The following is an 18,048-nucleotide window of genomic DNA, read 5'->3' as shown; positions in this document are numbered from 1 at the left end:
AAACCAGACCACAAGTGCAATAATCTGTCATACGTTTCCTTGCAGCAAAATATGCAAAAGGACAAGAAAAAAAACACACTTTCCATTGTTCTGAAAATAGAACCAGTTCAGTGAGTTTATGAAAATTTGGAGAGCTGCTGAAACAGAGGTGTGAAGGATTCCACGACCGCAGGTGTTTCCCTGCACAGCTGCATCGCTCGCTCACCTTGAATTTAGGGACAAAGCGGGAGAACTCCTGATGCCAGTTGTTGAGTGTTGAGGCCGGGGAGATGATCAAAAAAGGTCCCCAGATGTTTTCCCTCTGCCCGGCAGACACAAAATAGACCAAACAGAGAGGGATGGTGGGAAAGAAAGGGGTGAAAACAGGAAACAACTAAGCAATGAAGCAACATGCAAACGTGGCTTCCTATGGGCCTGCAGAGCAACGCATTTATATCGAATACAAAAACTCCCACAATTCCATGTCCTCCCCGTTTTGCAGGGCCTGGTGGTCGAGAGGGGCAGTGTAGACAGCTGGAGTTCACTCTGATGCCAAACAACTATGATTTGTGCATGTGAGGCTTGTTTGGAAGAAATGAATACTATTGCACAGAGGAACAATGTTTTTTAACGCTGGTTCCAGTTTGTTCCATATCTTTAAATCTGACTGTCTAGTGATGGTGAATATCAATGTTTTTAAGGCATAGTTCACCCAAACATAAAAATTCTGTCATTTATTCACTCTCATGATATTCAAAACCTGTTTATGACTTTTTCTTCTGTGGAAAACAAAAGAAGATATTTTGAGAAATGTGGTTGTGTGTCCCTACAATGGAATTCAATGGGTGGCAGTGTGTTTGTTTACAAACATTCTTCAAAATATCTTATTTTGTGTTTTACAGAATAAAGAGTCGTAATGGTTTGGAATGGCATGAGGATAAAAAATTTGACAGTTTTTGGGTGAAGTATCCCTTTAAGTAAATAATTCAGCAATAATTTTAAAATGCAAGAGTTACCTGCGTTAGACTTGGAAATGTAATTTAGAATTGGGTGAAAATTATATCGTCAAAATATGTGTACGGTATGTCATTATTGTAAAGTATCGTTATAAACTAAATGTTAGCTGTCAACAAGATTTGTTGTATTGTAAACACAACTGTGTAGATTATTCATTTTTTAAATTAACAAATATTACCATTTGTAAAAATGCTCTGATGAGTTTTTACCTCTGCCAGGTGAGCGAGCAGAGCGATGCACTGGACAGTCTTGCCCAGCCCCATTTCATCTGCCAAAATGCCATTAATGCCCTGTGAGAAATGATTTAAAGGAAGAACAAAGAATTCACCGATCAATGAATTTCAAAATGTCATGCAGATGTGCAGACATACTGTCCGATTATAATAATTGCGTCAGCACTCACCTGTTCATAAAGATTGGCAAGCCAATTCATGCCTTTGAGCTGGTAACCCTTGAGTTTCCCATTGAAGATGGTTGGCTGGGGGATATCTTCACCTGCTTGAATAGAGGGGTTTGACAGGCTGTAGCTCTCGCCAAACCCTGAGCTGGATGCGCTAGCTGCATGCTGGGATGCACGGCGACTGTCTTTTGCTTCTTCGTCAAACAGTCTGGTCTGCAAAACAGAGGTAAGTGTATCATATTTATAACTTAAGAGTTCAGAAAGCAAATGTGCAAAATTAAACTGTTAAGAAATATAAAAGATGAAGCACTTACTCTGGCCTGGTGGATCTGGTATGCCTCCTTTGCGTTGTTTAAGGCCTGAGATTTGTAATATTCACTATCTGCAAGAGAAAAGTTCAGAAGTTGCTCTAAGACCTCACTCATTTAGTACGGTTGAATCGCACTAGTTTCTTTTTTCTTCTTGGTGTAGTTCGTTTGGGTAGGTGTGAAAGCAGCAATCGCACTCGAGTGCGGACCAAATAAGCATACCGAGACCTCCTTGAAGAGTTGGTCTAGGTATGCTTTCTAACGAACCCTGGAGCGGTTATTTGAGGGGAGAAGGTGATCTGACCTTGATCAGACCCAATGCCAAAAGTACTGCACTTAACCAGCTGCCGTAGTCAGCTGCGCTCTGCATAATGGAATGATGACTAGTGTTTGTTCACAGTTTGCATTAGCATGGCAGCTCGCGGACAAACTAGCAGTTGTGACGAGGTCTGAGGCCTCGTAGAAATTTAGTCCATATCCAAACTTTCAAAATCTCACCAGAACAGCGCAATATTTTCATTGTTTAGCAAACAACTCAGGGAAAAGGCGTTTAATAGATCTGTAGAACAAAGCCAGGTAAAGAAACTCCGCCAGCTGTACATTCAGGTGCTTGACGTACATGTTCACCTGGTACGATGCCCTCGATAATATACTTGGGACAAAACCGGACGTTGACCCAGTGGATGTTGTTGAATCGCCATCGCTGCTAACAATGATGCTAGCACAGTTGACCGGGTTAACTTTACCACATCTGACACGCATTTTGAATTTATTTAGTTTAAAAAGGCAGTTTAGGAAATACGCTCTCTCGCCAACCAATGATGAGGATGTTGGTTGGTTCGTTTCAATTGGTTCGGACCAAAGCAATCAGTGTGGTGTGAAAAGGAACCAGAACCACTGAAAAATGCTATAATGTATAATTTTTTGCCAATGGTCCAGACCAAATGAAACAAACTAAAGGTGAGAATGCACCTTAAAAGCACAGTGCATTTCCAAGTAACAGATTTAGGGTACAGACTTACCATAGTCCTCCTGACCAACGTTGACCATAACCCCTCCACCTATATCGATCTGCCTCTGTGCGCTGCCGTCTTCAAGCTTGCAAAGGATGTCATCTTGAGTGCCGTCTTCTGCATTCTGCTTACCCCCCATAAAATGGGCATAGAGCTCTGTCTGAGTGATCAGGAAGTTCAGCTTCCTCTGCTGCCGCTTAGCCTGATGGGATACAAACAGGAGGAATTTAAAGGACCATTTTACATGCCGCATTTCTCAGTGAACTGTGGGTATGCAGTCGGAATGTGCAGTTATACCTCCCGCATCTCCTCGTCCAGCTTGCGTTGCTCAAGAGCCTCTTTCTCAGCACGCTTACGGTGTTCCTTTTCCACCTTTTCGTACTTCTTCCAGTAAAGCAGCATCTCCTTAGTAAGGCGGCGTGCCCGGGGCAGCGTCTCTTTACAGTTCTTCTGTGCTTGGATGGCAGCTCTCCGGACTTCACGCATGCACTGGTGTGCCAGCTAGACGTGTGTGAACATGGAAAGACTGTTAACAAACATGCTTGGAAATGAACACAATGGCCACAATGACTATAAAATATACAGTGGGAGAAAATTATTCTTAGGCATTTGTTACACCCTTCCTTTGCTTTAGAAACATTCAATGGAAGCTAAGCTAGGAACTAGCATTGACCGTTTCAGAAATTTGGTTAAATGACAAATGATGATGATTAAAAATAGTGCAAAAATTGTTCTTCAATTTCTGGTTAAACTTTTGTCAGACTTTGGACCCTATTGTTTTTAAAATATATGGGTAGTTGTGACAAATAAGCCTTAAATGTGTCCTAATATGGTGTGACAGCACAAAGTAGAAAACAATCTGTTAATAATACATTATATTATTTGAATTTATAGTATAAAATAGCATACGAGAGATTCACCTTCAAATAGTTTTTACAAAAAAAAAAAATTTGCTATGTCACACCAAAGTACAAATGTATGATATGTTTGTCAACTACCCATATGCATCTCTGCAAATTTCTTACCTTCCTGGCATTAGTTAAAACAAAGTTCCTGGCTGAAACTTTTTGTTTAAATGCCTAAAATGAGACAATGAAAACAGATTAAAGCAGGCAAAGACAAAAACTCAATGGAAATTAAAAATGACATCCAAAAAAACGTATACAGATCATACCTTTGGGATTTCTTTTTTGGCAATAGTGAGCCAGACCTTTCGCCTGCGTGCGTTTAGCTGCTCTATGGTTAAGTGCTTCTTTTTTATCATGGGAAGAGGTGCATCGTGGGAAAACTTAGCAAAGATTTTAGTAACATGTGGCCGACCCTCCATGGAGAATTCCTCTCCTCGTTTCTTCTTCTTCTTCATCTTTTTTAACTTGGCTGCAAAACCAACAAACGTATGACTTTTCACATGACCAGAAACCAGTTAACGTAACAGAAACAATCATCTCTTGTATCTTACATTTCTTTTCTTCCTTAATTTTCTTTTTCTTGAGGCCCAATAGGTGGCGCTGCTGCTCGTAGAAAGGATCATGAGCGGACAGGAGGCCTGTGCTGTAGTGTTGATAATGCTGCAGCTGTGAACACACACACACACACACATTACCAACTGTTTGCAGGAAGCTAATTATGCAGAAGCATCCTGCGTGCGCTTCCTACCTCTCGATCTGAGTGGAACTTGCTCTGGTGGAGTTTGGTGAACTTATGTAGGCGCAGCATGTCCTGCAGTTCCTCTCGCGACAGTGTAAAGTCAGAATCATCTGAGTCTGTATCTGAATCTGTGGTGTCGTCGCTCAGCAAGATCCCCTGAAAATCACAAACATCAGACTGATCAGGACATGAAAGCGATAGTTCAATCAAAAAATTAAAATTCTGTCATCATTTGCTTACCCTTCATATCATTTCATACCTGTATAAATTACTTTGGTCTGATGACCACAGAGAAAGATATTTGGAAGAATAAAGCCCTTTTAAATTCTGTGACATCATTGACTGCCATGGTAGGAAAATGTTATGGTAGCCAAAGGTGGCCCAGAACTATTTGTGTTCCTAAATTCTTCAAAATATCACACTTTGTGTTCAACAGAACAACAAAATATACAATATTGATGATAGTGGATGATGTCACAGAACTTACAATTGCTAACATTCTTACAAATATCTTTCTTTGTGTTTATCAGAACAAAGACATTTATATACTTTGAAACAACCTGAGGTTGAGTAAAAATGACAGATTTTTATTTTTGGGTGAACTATCCATTTAAAGAAATGTATCTGTTCCTAGTTGCTGTTATGTGAATAAATTCACATCTCCCAGAATTACCACAGTACATTATAACACATACCTTTAGCCATTTTCTGCTTTTCTTAAGCTTGGAGAAGTTATACAGACTGGCCTTGTCTGCTTTGTGCTCTGTTGGGGATAGTTTGATGTTAACAGACGTAATGCATACTCATGTTATAGGCAGGTATTGATCAGTGACAGCATTTCTACAAACAAACGGTTTGGCAAGATGGTTCACAACCCTTTGCAGTCAATAAAGCTTTAAACATTATAACAAGTACATCCAGTTGAGGAATGATGCATTTATACTTTTGATGTATTTGAGAGTTATTTCAGCAACTAAATCTTCTCCTGTCCATCAGAATTTGTTTTAGTATTTACTACCTATTATCACATGTATTTTGGGGCTGGTTTATTATGATGCTTAACAACACTAGCCCTTATTGACTTCCACTGTATATACATTGATATTTTTCTAAATATATCTTGCGTGACAGTAAAATGAATCATATACAGATCTTGACACAACAACAACTTGAGGGTGAATAAATCTTTTATATTAAAAATTAGTAACTTTTATTTTTGGGTAGACAACTCTTTACTGCAAAATACACCAAAGTGCCTACCAAATGCATAATGCATAACTATTTTAACTCAAATTGACGCCTGTTGAAAAAGTAGGCAAGATACATAGTAGTTTCAATGGATTGTTTCCATTTCACAGTTGCTGAAATCTTTGTTTACAGATCCATGTTAGTCAATATTGTGTGTGCGGCTTCAACGCTTCCTGTATAAATACATCATTGCTACCAGTGGGGTTTAAGAAGGTTTAGATAAACAATGCTTTATGTACTGTAACTGTACCTTGCAACAGAGTTCCATTGAGAGTTCCACACTCAATCTCTCCATCTCTGCAGGAAACCTTGGACTCTTCATCTGGATCTTTTTTCACTGCCAGCAGTGGGTTTGTCGGGGCCAGTGAAGACCCTTCGTCCAAACCATCATCAGTGTCATCACTGAAAGAGAAAGGAACATAAGCTGAAACAGCCGTCACTGGTGGTTTGGGAATCAACGTGATACTAAACTGTCATACGAAATAAACCTAGTGACAACAACATTGCAAAAGGGTTGCCCTAGAAGGACCGAGATGTTCCAAAGAACTTCCTGAAATCACCACAAATACAATGCAATTACATAACCACATTCTTGACCATGAGTATGTGTACACTAGAGGGCCTTTCAAAGGGTTTCTTGAAAAGATTTCTATTTTGCTTTTTAAACTCATATTATAAAAATGTGATGTCATTTTCGTTGGGTTGGATCGTTTATATATGATATACCTAGAGTTCTTCTGATTAAAAATAGCAGCAGTCTGCCTTAGAAAGGTGTCAAGTCGAAGGGATCGCTCAAGGTACTGCAGGTGAAGTGGTTTGGCCAATTTTGAGCATGGGGCGTCTGCCACAACATCCTGCTCAGAGGCCATAGGTAGATGTACAGAGCCCGAGAAGAGCAATCACTGCGAAGATGATAAGAAAGAAAGTGTTATCTTAAGCGGTATAATATCACAATGAAATGCTGTAAATCTGTCAGTCAAGGAAATTAAAAAGATTCCCTGCTTTAGATTAATAAAAAAAAGTGGGGCAACAACAATAACACCCATACATTATAATTCACGGTTAAATGTCCCGTATACTATTTAGCAGGGTTGTGACAACAACTTAAAGGGATATAGTCTTAACTATACAATTAACATTTTTAAATTGTACTTTTGGTATTTTAAAAAGCCCAATGTAAAAATAGGCATCTGTATAGGAAAAATTTTAATGTGGACTAAATCATACGATAAATAAAAACGATTTGAGTTGAAACATTAGTTGAAAAATAATTCTTAAAGGTACTGACAAGCACATTTTTGTTCAGTAATTTATATCTGAAAAAGACTATGGATACATTTCTGTAATTCGGAAAAGCAAATAAGCATTTTTCAACATGACACTGTAAACCGGAGTATTTGCAGAAAGCTTCAGACCCCTTAACGTACCCACTAGTGTACCAAAGCACTGCCACCGCTAGTGTTTGTACGGTTCATATTTAACCCATAACTATTTCCTGAATGCAATGCATTTCACACACATTTCAATACTTCTAAACAATCGATTCTAATTTAAATAATTATCTACTCCATTGGGTTGATGCGGATCTATTAGTACACGATCAATACACGCATGTGTAAAACTGTAAATTACCGACAACTCTTCATTTCTGGTTTCTGCAACATTCACTTGAGACGGAACGAGATTGACGCCTCACGTCAGTTGATGATACAGCGATACTTGCGTAATATTTTATAACAAGAGGTAATGTTTTATCAATGAAGGGGGTTTGGTAGTCCTACTATAAAAGATGGAAAAATTACTTTCCCTTAAATCGTTATTTTACACTATATTGGCGACAGTGTGATGTTTTGACATAGCTAGCACAGTAAACTAGCTGGGTTTAGCTGAGGCTACGCGCCAGTGTGTAGCCTGTGCCGACTGGTAATCTAAATCCAAGGTTACTGTATGTACATTATGTTGCTACTGAGCAACACAGGACCGATGAGAATGGCTGGTCATTATAAGGTACACAAATCCATTAAACAATTACAAAATTCACCGTGTTTTTTTTTTTCAAATTAAATGCTAACGTGGTCGCTGTTGGGCAGATAACTTACCCACGCATATGTGATTTTAGCAAGGAATTCGTATCATGGCAACTTAACAGTGCGCCACTTAATAATTTTGAATAATTCAAATGGGTTCTGTCTCTTTAAGGCCACCACCTCTTTGTCAAATTAAATGTAGGTCGATATAGTTGCCGAAATGATCGTATAATATTTTGTGGCCTTGTTCCACGTGAGGTCAAGTACCATCTGTCCCGTCTCATATCTATGCACTGCGGGAGCCGAGAAGGCCAGATCTCCGATTCCCATATTGTACTTCTTTCTCCCTCCCGGCCATCTTCCCCCAATGCTCCCCCACCATGTTCCTCATAAACGCCAGCTCACCTTGTCCCCCGTGTCCGCCGTTTTTGCTCTGTCTCTGCTGCAGCCGACTCTCAGCTCTCTGTCTCCAAAATGGCGGTTCTGAGTAAGGAGAGAGACCGTGAGCATCGAGTCGGTAGCAGCAGAGAGGCGGCCACTTTCAGTAACTGAGAGAGCAGGCACACGGCGCCATGGCGAGGACAGAGTGGGGAACAGGCGTACTAATCAATTGTAGAGCGCAGGATGCGATCTTATAAGCATTTACGGGCAGTGTTATAAGAAAGAATTTGAGACAGATGAAAATAGGAAAGACAATTTTTGAAAATCAACAGTAAAAATTCGACTAATTAGAGATTAAATGTGGCATTGTATGAGAGTACCGCTGCTATCTGTATTCAATTGATCGTGTCTGGCAAAAACGAAGATTGCCGAACCACCCGTGACGTCATACTTTCCGAGAGCGATTTCAAAATATCGCGTGATTGAGACTAGTAGCAGTCGTCATAAAAAGCAATATCGTACAGTCGTTTAGTTTCGTTTTTATCATAACTGTTACTCGCGTTCATTTTTGCTGAATGCTAAATTATCATTAACACGGATAATACATGTCGCAATAATGCACTGCATTTTATTTTTCATGTATGTATCTTATATATTTAATAGTTTAACTTTTTTGAGTTTTCTTTTTCTAAGCTGCTTTAAAACAATTCAACATTGTAAACACGCTATATAAATAAGATGTATTTGAATTTAATTAACATCCACAGGATAGTCAACCAAACATTTTTTCAAGGAGATTTCATTAATTTTAGTTAGGTACATTTTATTTTAAGAACATTATTAAATAATAAGGAAGGACTTTACCATCAAGTGGCTTTAGATTAATACGACTCCACATCATTGAGCACTTTTGAGACATTCAAGCATATCACAGTCATATTTCCAAGCAATCGTTTATTATTTTATTCTGCATACAATAAAATATATTATTTACTTATGTTAACCTTTATAATGCAAGAAAATGCAGTTAAGTGCATTTATATTTTTTTCTGTTGGGCCCTGGTCTAAGCAAACATAAAAAACAATAACATTACTACATACAGTTTAAAACTGTACACAGAATTCGGTTAATATTAATTCGGTATATAGCATGTAAAAAATGCAACTAATATTACAAATGATTCACAATGCACAAGTGGTTACATTTTCAGGTTGCATTTCACTCACTGCCTTCACATTTATTCAAGTGTGTTTTTCAGAGCCAGCTGGACATCTCTTGATCAAACTTCGATGGATCTATGAAAGGCTTGTCGATCGATTTGATCATCAGTTCACCACAGTAGACACACTCAGAAGCTATGATGTCATCAATATCTGACTTGATCTGCTCTCTGCTTCCCTGGCCCTTGCCCAGACTAACCGTATCCTCTTCTTTGGGCCTGTGTCTGGATTTGGTGGTCTGTGTGGTCGCTGCCAGCTTCTTCTGAAGCTCCTCCAGTTTATTCTGCTTGTAGCCAGAGAGGTTAGGGATGACTTCCTGAAGGAGGCAATCATAATGGAACATGTGTCCGCACAGAAAGAGATAGAAAGGACGATTGAGCAAGGGGAAATCACAAGTGGCGCATTTTTCCTGCGAGTCCACCACCCCATATTTGTTCCGCATCTCCTGGATGTCTTCGCGGATACGTTTGGCACTTTCTGTGGCCTCGTCCATTTCTCGTTTAAGCTCCTCAATATGCCTATTGTACTCCTCCAAAGAGTTGCAAATAGCCTCTTTAAAATGATCTATTGTAACAAAGTCTGGAAAGAAAGGCAAGATGTCTTCGATCTTAAGCAGGTTGCAACTGGACAGACAGTTCATGGCCTTCTTTACATCCTTCTCTTCCTGAACCACATGACGAGCGATCTTCAGCCAAAGCTTCTTCCTCAGTTCTTCATCATCTTCTGGAAGATCAGCGCAAGACTTGGCCAAATCGACATCAACCTAAATGAGCAAAAATGCAGATAAATCAAGATATAACTATAATGTAGACATTTAGAGTACAAAATTAAATTTTCTGGCATACGTACTTGTAATGCAAGGTCCACAGCTTCCTCATAAAGCTCCATGATTTTGTAAACTAAGACACAGGCCTGAAGATAACCATGTTCAGAACAAAGACGCAAGGCATATTTCAAATCGTAGTGAATGTCTGAGGCATGTGTTCCCGCTTGTTCAAGGTACCATAACAGGGCGTCCGGCTTGTGTTTGGCATATAGTGAGAGTAAGTAATTGTGAATGGCCTCGTCTTTGACATCCATCTGATACACACAGAACTCCATGTAACGGATAGTTTCGTTGATCTGTTGCATACTCCCCATCTGGCTGTAGTTCACTAACGCTGGAATCAAATTCTTTGGATCCAACCGGTGTCCCATCTGAATCCATGCATCTACCACCTTTTTGGGAATATGCTGCATGAGAACGGGAGAGAACTTGTAGAAGAGACGGTCATCACAGTGCTTTGAAAGAACCTCTAAGGCGGCACTATAGTCGTCATGCTGGCAGTAATGTGATATAACCCGCTCATAATCTTGCATGATAACAGAAAAATACACCATGTTTTCCACATCACCATGACTGGCAAGCAGATCATAGATGGTATTGCGATTATTATAAAAGCAATCCTTATGCTTGGGGCTTTTAAGAAAGGAGCGGAACTCTTCGCGGGTTTCCTGAAATATGTGTTGCTTGCCATCTTCAGCCTCCAGCTGACCAAGCCGGTTGAGATATAATTCGGTCAGCCAGGTCACCAGCAGTGTGATCTGAGTCTTCTCACTGGGTTTCAGGTTGTTTAACTTCTTAATCAAAAACTCTTTTAAGGCATCTTCCTGCTTGGCTTCAATGAACTTCAATGCAATCTCCTCAAAGTAATTCTGCGTGAGTGCATAACACTTTGCACTTTCCAGGTAGCGTTTGTTCTGGAAGCAGTGTTCCGCTTCTTTGGCTAGTACCATATCTAGACATTCTGGTCGATCTTTACAGTACTCTTTAGCCAGATCAAACTTATTCATGTTCATGTACATCTGCCAAACGTCTCTGGCTTCTCTCTGTATGTGGTAGCGAAAGACGGCTTTTTCTGTATAAATCCACACAAGCCCTGTAACGGGATCTTTGATCATCTTTTTTAGGGCACCATATTTTTCTGGGAACACGTCTTCATGCACCACCTGCCCATTTAAAGTGCAGATCCCCCTCACACGGTCAGGAAGCAAAAGCAGGAAATGAAATTGGGTGAGTACTATAGATATCGGCTTGACAAAGTTTAAATCAATATCTGGTGTGTATTCCCACACCTGAACGTCGCTAAGTAGAGAGTCAGGGCGCACGAAGTCCAACTGTCCGTACAAAACCCCATTGCCCATCATCCAGGCAAAGCTCTTGGGGCAACTGCGAAGCTTGGATGTGTAGAAAGTAATCTCACTGTACCCCATATTAACAGGGAACTCCTGGAAGCTGGGTAAAAGGTCCTGATTCTGGGTAAAGAGGGAGCTGAACCCCTGCTGCTCAGAGCCCTCTGCCAACTTTCCTACAAACTGAAACAGACGTTTTCGCGTGGTGGCCACAATTAAGTATTTTGATTCCATGCCACGTTCCACCTCGAGGCAACAAACTGGTGCCGGCTTACCATCCTCCTCCAGGGTGTGAACCTGTTTGAAGTACTGGTCTGGGTTGGTATTGAAAATAGTGCCCTCTGAAGCTGAGATCTCTGCTTCGAAGATAATGCCCTGGCTGGTGCCAACCAAAATCGGCCCTGTGTTGGTCTCAGAGCCTATAAATTTGTTCCAGCCTATGCTTTCTATCAAATGGCCCCTCCATCGAGATAGACTTCGAACCTTCTGAGTGTTTCTGTTTAGGTATACACATTCACTCGTAGTCAGGCTGATGACCAAATGTGACCCTGCAACACAATTGAACAAAAAAGGTTTTGCAGAATTACAGCAAGTGCATTTAAGATTATAATACACGTTGAAACCTTGGCTATGTGGACGGCAAAGCTATAAATAAAGAAGTACATATATAAAAAAATATCCAGAGAAAGCACTGGAGATTTTCACTTTACGACTGACCCGATGACTTGATATGAATTAGAAATGCAAATTTCAATGTGCTTAATTGTGTGCCTGTGCAATTATTTCAACATATTTGAATCAGACGGAATAGGTTGTCTTTATCCGAGTTAGGTTAATCGTCTTGCTTGTCATTCATTTGACATAAGCGTTCGTCAGAAAATAAATCTAATCAGACCACTGATTGTGTCTAATGACATTTAACAGAGGCATTAAGGATCTGAATGCATTTTAATCCCCTCACAACAAGGTGTGAACATCAATACGAAATTACCAGTAGGATCCAGAAAAAGTTTGTGCACTCTGCTGTCATCCTTTCTTCCCAGTTCAATCTGGTTTGGCTGATCAGGTTTTCCCAGGTCAATTCTAAGAATAAGAAAACACATTACAGCATTCTGTAAACACGAGTGTGTTAAGGTCACTGTTATTGGAATGACACACGGGACACACAGGTAAACGGTTCACATGAATTTGTCATGTATTTATCACTTTGGGTATGAAAACAATATTACATTTACAATAAATTAGTAATTGCCTATAATTTTCAAGAGTAATTAATCAGATTAAGATGTCATACAGCAGATTATTATGTATTTCAAAGAAAACTGTCTTAACTGTGCGCATCCTAGTTTCTTTTCACCATTGTTCAAATACATTTAAAATACAAATAATCACTCGTCACGTACATAACCTGATCAATGCTAAACTTATCAGCCCCTATTAAGACTGTTGAAAGATACGTGCTTTACCTCAGTAGGGTGTCTTTCCCCAGGCTCATACATAACTGGTTGTTGCACACCGAGAAGTGGTTGATTTTTTCGGGTGGTGTGAAGTCGATGCGCTGCTTGTTGAAAATGGGTTTCTCTTCCTCTAACCTGACATTCACAAACCCTGCGAACAACAAACCTCGCAGTAAAAATCACCCGTTGATATGTTTTTAATATACCACATTATGAATACGAAGCAAACGTTTTTACCTGAATGAGTAATGCCGATGTTGGCCGCTGACAAGCGACTGTGCTGACGCATGTTCTGTGAATCTTCATACTGATCAAGAATAGAGGCCATAACGAACGTTTTTAAACAAATTATTTACAGTAACTACGTTATCAATTAAAAATACAAATCCTGGGTTTGCATCGCACGAACGATCCTACCAACTACTCCCACCCATAAAACACGCTAGCATGAAAGCTAACTAACTGTCCTGTTTATAAAGCTAGTTTTCTGTCACTACAACAGACGTGCGCGGAGTTAAGGACAGTGTAGGTCAGATGCATAAAAAGCGAGCCTTGTTCATATTATATTATGACTTGAAATGGACAATAAATGTGAGAGTCCGAGCTGTGTTGTGTGTAGCGCAGCGCTGTCTTGGTCAGCTGACGAGTATCATGTGACTATCGTGAATAAACGCTTCAGTAGTTATTATGTCCACGTTGTGGCGCTGTTAAGCAAGGATTAAAAGACGGCCTTTAATATTTTTGCAATTACACCGTTTCCTAAAGAAAACAAAAATTATAAAATAAACAAATAATTCAAATGAATCCTGATTTATTGGCGTTGTTTGGTTCCTTCACTCATTTGACGTGTTTCTGGATGATTCTGTTCTGTAGTCACTCAGAGGCAGTTTAACTTTTTCACAAATAAAAACAAAAGACCGAAGGATTCATTATCATAAAACGGCTCATCTGGAGGATCTGTGTTCTTTCATCCAGTCCCGAGACTGTTGTGGGAGCGGCTATGCAAAGTCAAGCCTCCCCGTCGTCAGCTGATACAAAAGGTAGAGGTCCCGTCAAAGCTCACAAGAGAGTGAATTCAGCTCGTGAGTTAGGAAAGTAATGAGTCACGCATCGGTCTTCAAAAAGACACAATCGGTTACTGTGGAGTTTAAAAAGTGTCCCGAGGAAGCTCCCTACTTGGCTTTAACGTTTTGGACATGCCACCGCAAATGGATTACTTTTACCAAGAGTCAAGAGTCCCGTCCGTGTGCTTTGAGCAGGAGGACGCACTGGAGCATGCGATCAGTTGTATGCTGGTTGGGGATGGTGCTGTTGGGAAGACCAGTATGATAGTCAGCTACACCACTAATGGATATCCCACGGATTACAAACAGACTGCTTTTGATGTATTCTCGGGTAAGCGTAGGCTATATTCTTTGTATAACCTTCGGTATATTTAAGTTTGAGCAAAAAGTAATGACTTACTTTTATTAAAGAACAAAACGGATCATGAGAGTTAACTTTACTTTTTATACAGGACAAGTTCAGGTGGATGGGAGCCCTGTGCGAATTCAGCTGATGGATACTGCTGGACAGGTAGGGTCATCATTTTATTAAACATAAAACGTGTTGTTTCAATCTGTGGTATCTGGAAAATTTTGAAAACTTTTTGAAAGTTGAAGTCCTTTCAAACTATTTACTTAAATTTACATTTAAGAAGTTCAGAAAATGAGAGAACCCTGACGTAAAGTTGCGCTTTCCAAGTTCTTATCCGCCTCTGTCTGAATTGCAGGAAGAGTTTGATGAATTCAGATCTCTGTCATATGCAAACACGGACGTCTTCCTGCTCTGCTTCAGCGTTGTAAACCCCACGTCATTCCAGAACATCACCAAGAAATGGATTCCCGAGATTCGAGCGTGCAACACGTCCTCTCCCATCATTTTAGTCGGAACCCAATCGGACCTTCTGTTGGACGTCAACGTACTCATAGACCTGGACAGGTACAAGGTTAAACCGGTGTTAACCGCTAGGGCACGAAGCCTTGCCGAGAAGATCAGGGCCGCCGAGTACGTGGAGTGCTCAGCTCTGACCCAGAAGAACTTGAAGGAGGCCTTTGATGCGGCGATATTTGCGGCTATAAAAAACAAGGCCAGGAAAGTCAAAAAGATGAGATTGTCAGACAGACGGGCTAAAGCTTTTTCCAAGTGCAGCTGGAAGAAGTTCTTCTGCTTCATCTGACCCTGTGGGTCAAACGGTGAACTGTTTACATGATGTCTTAATTTATTTTGGACAGTGTTTACTTACTGAAGGTGACTACCATGGTTGTATAGTTTTATTTTATGGGTGGAGTTGTTTGCTCTGTAGGGATCTTCCCACAAACAGAGTGACAAGCTGTGTTGCTCTAAACACTTTGGATTATGGAACGTCTTATGATTTACCTGAAACTTAACCTGATTTAAGTCGACGTTAAGGAGTTGTTGGAAAAACTACTACCTAAATCATATATTGTTCACAGAGAGCACCCACCATATGTAAATGAGTCGCATTTGCATGAGCTGAATAGCTGCGTATTCAAATCTCTATAGGAGCTCATGTGGAGATGTCTCTGATGGCAGAGGAGACAAGACTGAGTATCAGTCTTATCTCTTTTGTCTTGGGTGCTACTTAGTCAGACAAACTCTTTTATATGCAACAGCCCACACTAAAAGCTGATGTGCGAGTTGTCTCCATCTTAAGTGATTGCGACCTTATAAATCCAACATCACACTTCAAGTGTTGCGGACGATAAATCTTCACTGGGGATTGTCTTGCAAATTGGCATAGCAAGATAACATTATTGGGTTTGTGTGAAAATGGTTTCCTGCATCAGGGGAATTTTGTTCCTGACTTCCAGAGATGGTTTAAGCGTCTCATTGTGCAAACACATTTGTGAAACAAGGAGATGAAACGTTTGTAGACACCCAACCCATTTTGTTGAGTTAGGTCATGCATTTTTTTTTAATCTTTAGGCAAATTCATTGATCTATTACAGACAGTGTGTACTTATCACAGAGTAAACGAAACTGTCTTTGACTTAAATGTGCTTCTTGTGGAAGATATCTTTTTTTTAAATGCTGTTTGTTTTTAACAGCTCTGCTTTAACAGTTTTAACTGTTCTGTTTTGATGCCCCAGGCAAGAAGGATGTACCGCTCCATCATTTGATCTGTTTGTCTTTATTGTTTCTGTTTTGCTTTTCGATCAAATTCAAGCAGCACTTTTAAACGGCTTCTACAGTGTTTCTTTTCTGAAAATAAATTTTTAATGGCAAGATAGTAAATGGTTATACGTCTAGTGTTGTTTTATAATGTAATAATTCACATCCATCGCTTTTTTCCTATAAGTGTTATATGAGTTCATTTGCATAATCTGTTCCTCGTTAAATATGAAATAAATGAACATTTTGAAAAGGAATACCAGTTTCTAATGACTTTCATCTGAACTCTCAACACGTCATTGTACATGTCATTATATAATAAGCTGACATGTAAATCCTTAAATGTTACTATTTTAAGGAATTAATTACTCTGATTTGTTTGGGATGACATTTGTCTTTGTTTGGAAATTAAATTGTGAAATTAACTCCTGCGTGGTTATGAGAACAAATATAACTTATTTGTATTTAATGAACTACTAAATTATTTACATAGTGATGTTAGAGATCAGAATACGCTTCCCAAAGAGCCTGAGTACTTGTAAATTGTCCTGCTAATATTTTGAGAGGGTGTAAAGGAGACACAGGGACATGGAAGGTTCTGAAAGAATATAAATACATTGTGAACTCGCACGTCTCTGGTCTCAGATCTCATGCTGGGATAATGCCTTCAAGGCCTTGGGGTTAACTCGCACATCGTTGAAGTGTAAAGTCATTTGGTGCCATTGTCCCTACCAAAGATTCTGTCATTATTTACTCACTCCCTTTTCATTTCAAATCTTTATGACTTTCTACTGCAGAACACAATAAAATATATTTCTAAGAATGGCGGTACCATTGACACAAAACCAGTGTAAGTCAATGGGTAACACTGGTGTACGGTTAACAGCATTCTTCAAAATATCTTCTTTTGTGTTCTGCAGAAGAAAGAAAGTCACACAGGTTTGAAAAGACACAAGGGTGAGTAAATAAGACAACACGGTCCTTGTGACTGTCAAATTGTCATGATGGTATTGCTCATATTTGATAAGTGAAAGATTCTGGTCAGCCCAAATGAATCACTTCCACTGTGCACATCTACTCTCATTCTGCTGAACAGCACATTGTATCCTGTTCAAAGGAGTCGCACAACTTTTACCATAAGTGATGGATTATGAGGACAGGTGGCAGTGCTCCTAACAACATGAAAGACCAGATGACGCAAGACTTAATGCTTTGACAAAAGTCAGTATGACAGTCAGACAATAGAGCACTTCTTTCTTTATACTTTTTATGACAACACAAAATATTAGACAGCACCTAAGCGCACTGAAATATCTCTTATTTTTCTTAGGGAAAGAGAAAAATATCTAAGCATTATAAATTCAATAATGAAGTCATTTTTAGTACCGGAGTTATCATAGCTTTGTTTTCAGATTTGTACTTAGAAGAAAGTTTTAATGTTTATACTTTTGGATTTAATGTTATTTTTAGCGATCGGGTTATGTGCTTGAAGCATTTTATTAGAAATTTGTTTATTTTCATGTTGCTAAATGAGTTATTTTATTTTAGTGTTAGTAAACTATAATAACCTGAGCTATGAGTATATACTGTAGAAACAAAGTTTAAAGGTGTTTGGCTGTTAGTTAGTTAGTTATAGTTGCCTTTTGAGTAGGGTTTAATCGATCATAAATTCAATAGGAAAACTGCACAAATAAAAGGAACCTTAAAAGTAACTTATGGTGGGGTTTTATTTCTAGAATTAGCCTGACGCAAAGTAATATACAGTAACTAAAGTTCTCTACTGATGTATTGATTCAGCCATGTAACTTCAGGATGTATTTGTATTTCCAGGACTTGTATGACACCACATGTTGAGCAACAGAGGCCAGGCCTGACAGGTTTAGGTTCCCATGAGCGGTGAGGTGTTCATCTGTCTTTGTGGTTAAGGAACGGTTATTCACTTCTTTGTTAGCTTTCTTGCCCGCCCCCTTTCCCATGGCTCAGACTAAACTGACTGGTGCCTTC

At 39.5% G+C, this 18,048-nt stretch overlaps 3 protein-coding genes across 5 annotated transcripts in view; 1 reads left to right on the top strand and 2 right to left on the bottom strand.

Moving 5' to 3' along the window:
- Positions 1 to 8,195, bottom strand: part of ino80 (INO80 complex ATPase subunit) — a 30,257-nt gene extending 22,062 nt beyond the window's left edge. The window contains exons 1-14 of one of the 3 annotated variants that reach the window (XM_079475091.1): positions 8,045 to 8,195; positions 6,339 to 6,514; positions 5,863 to 6,014; positions 5,060 to 5,127; positions 4,374 to 4,520; positions 4,177 to 4,291; positions 3,892 to 4,094; positions 3,743 to 3,796; positions 3,015 to 3,218; positions 2,727 to 2,919; positions 1,711 to 1,778; positions 1,400 to 1,609; positions 1,206 to 1,286; positions 206 to 301 (exon numbers count right to left, since the gene is read on the bottom strand). In XM_079475091.1, the coding sequence (XP_079331217.1) occupies positions 206 to 301; positions 1,206 to 1,286; positions 1,400 to 1,609; positions 1,711 to 1,778; positions 2,727 to 2,919; positions 3,015 to 3,218; positions 3,743 to 3,796; positions 3,892 to 4,094; positions 4,177 to 4,291; positions 4,374 to 4,520; positions 5,060 to 5,127; positions 5,863 to 6,014; positions 6,339 to 6,481 (1,734 nt within the window). In that variant the 5' untranslated portion in view covers positions 6,482 to 6,514; positions 8,045 to 8,195. Of the gene's footprint in view, positions 1 to 205; positions 302 to 1,205; positions 1,287 to 1,399; positions 1,610 to 1,710; positions 1,779 to 2,726; positions 2,920 to 3,014; positions 3,219 to 3,742; positions 3,797 to 3,891; positions 4,095 to 4,176; positions 4,292 to 4,373; positions 4,542 to 5,059; positions 5,128 to 5,862; positions 6,015 to 6,338; positions 6,515 to 7,711; positions 7,739 to 8,044 lie in introns of those variants that run through there. The other 2 variants (XM_079475089.1, XM_079475090.1) reach the window with 2 other exon arrangements.
- Positions 8,196 to 8,830: 635 nt separating this feature from the next.
- On the bottom strand, positions 8,831 to 13,538 carry vps18 (VPS18 core subunit of CORVET and HOPS complexes). The gene is made up of 5 exons (XM_079474919.1): positions 13,108 to 13,538; positions 12,880 to 13,021; positions 12,405 to 12,496; positions 10,091 to 11,961; positions 8,831 to 10,004 (listed from the first exon to the last, which is right to left on the bottom strand). Exons 1-5 carry the CDS (start codon positions 13,196 to 13,198, stop codon positions 9,276 to 9,278), a joined length of 2,925 nt encoding a protein of 974 aa, XP_079331045.1. The 5' UTR covers positions 13,199 to 13,538; the 3' UTR covers positions 8,831 to 9,275.
- A 45-nt stretch (positions 13,539 to 13,583) lies between these two features.
- Positions 13,584 to 16,467, top strand: rhov (ras homolog family member V). The gene is made up of 3 exons (XM_079475493.1): positions 13,584 to 14,265; positions 14,387 to 14,445; positions 14,642 to 16,467. Exons 1-3 carry the CDS (start codon positions 14,067 to 14,069, stop codon positions 15,086 to 15,088), a joined length of 705 nt encoding a protein of 234 aa, XP_079331619.1. The 5' UTR covers positions 13,584 to 14,066; the 3' UTR covers positions 15,089 to 16,467.
- The last annotated feature ends 1,581 nt before the right edge of the window (positions 16,468 to 18,048 follow it).

This window comes from Barbatula barbatula, assembly GCF_947034865.1.
Source record: "Barbatula barbatula genome assembly, chromosome: 15".
Taxonomy (NCBI): domain Eukaryota; kingdom Metazoa; phylum Chordata; class Actinopteri; order Cypriniformes; family Nemacheilidae; genus Barbatula; species Barbatula barbatula.
This window is presented reverse-complemented; position numbering and strand designations above follow the sequence as displayed.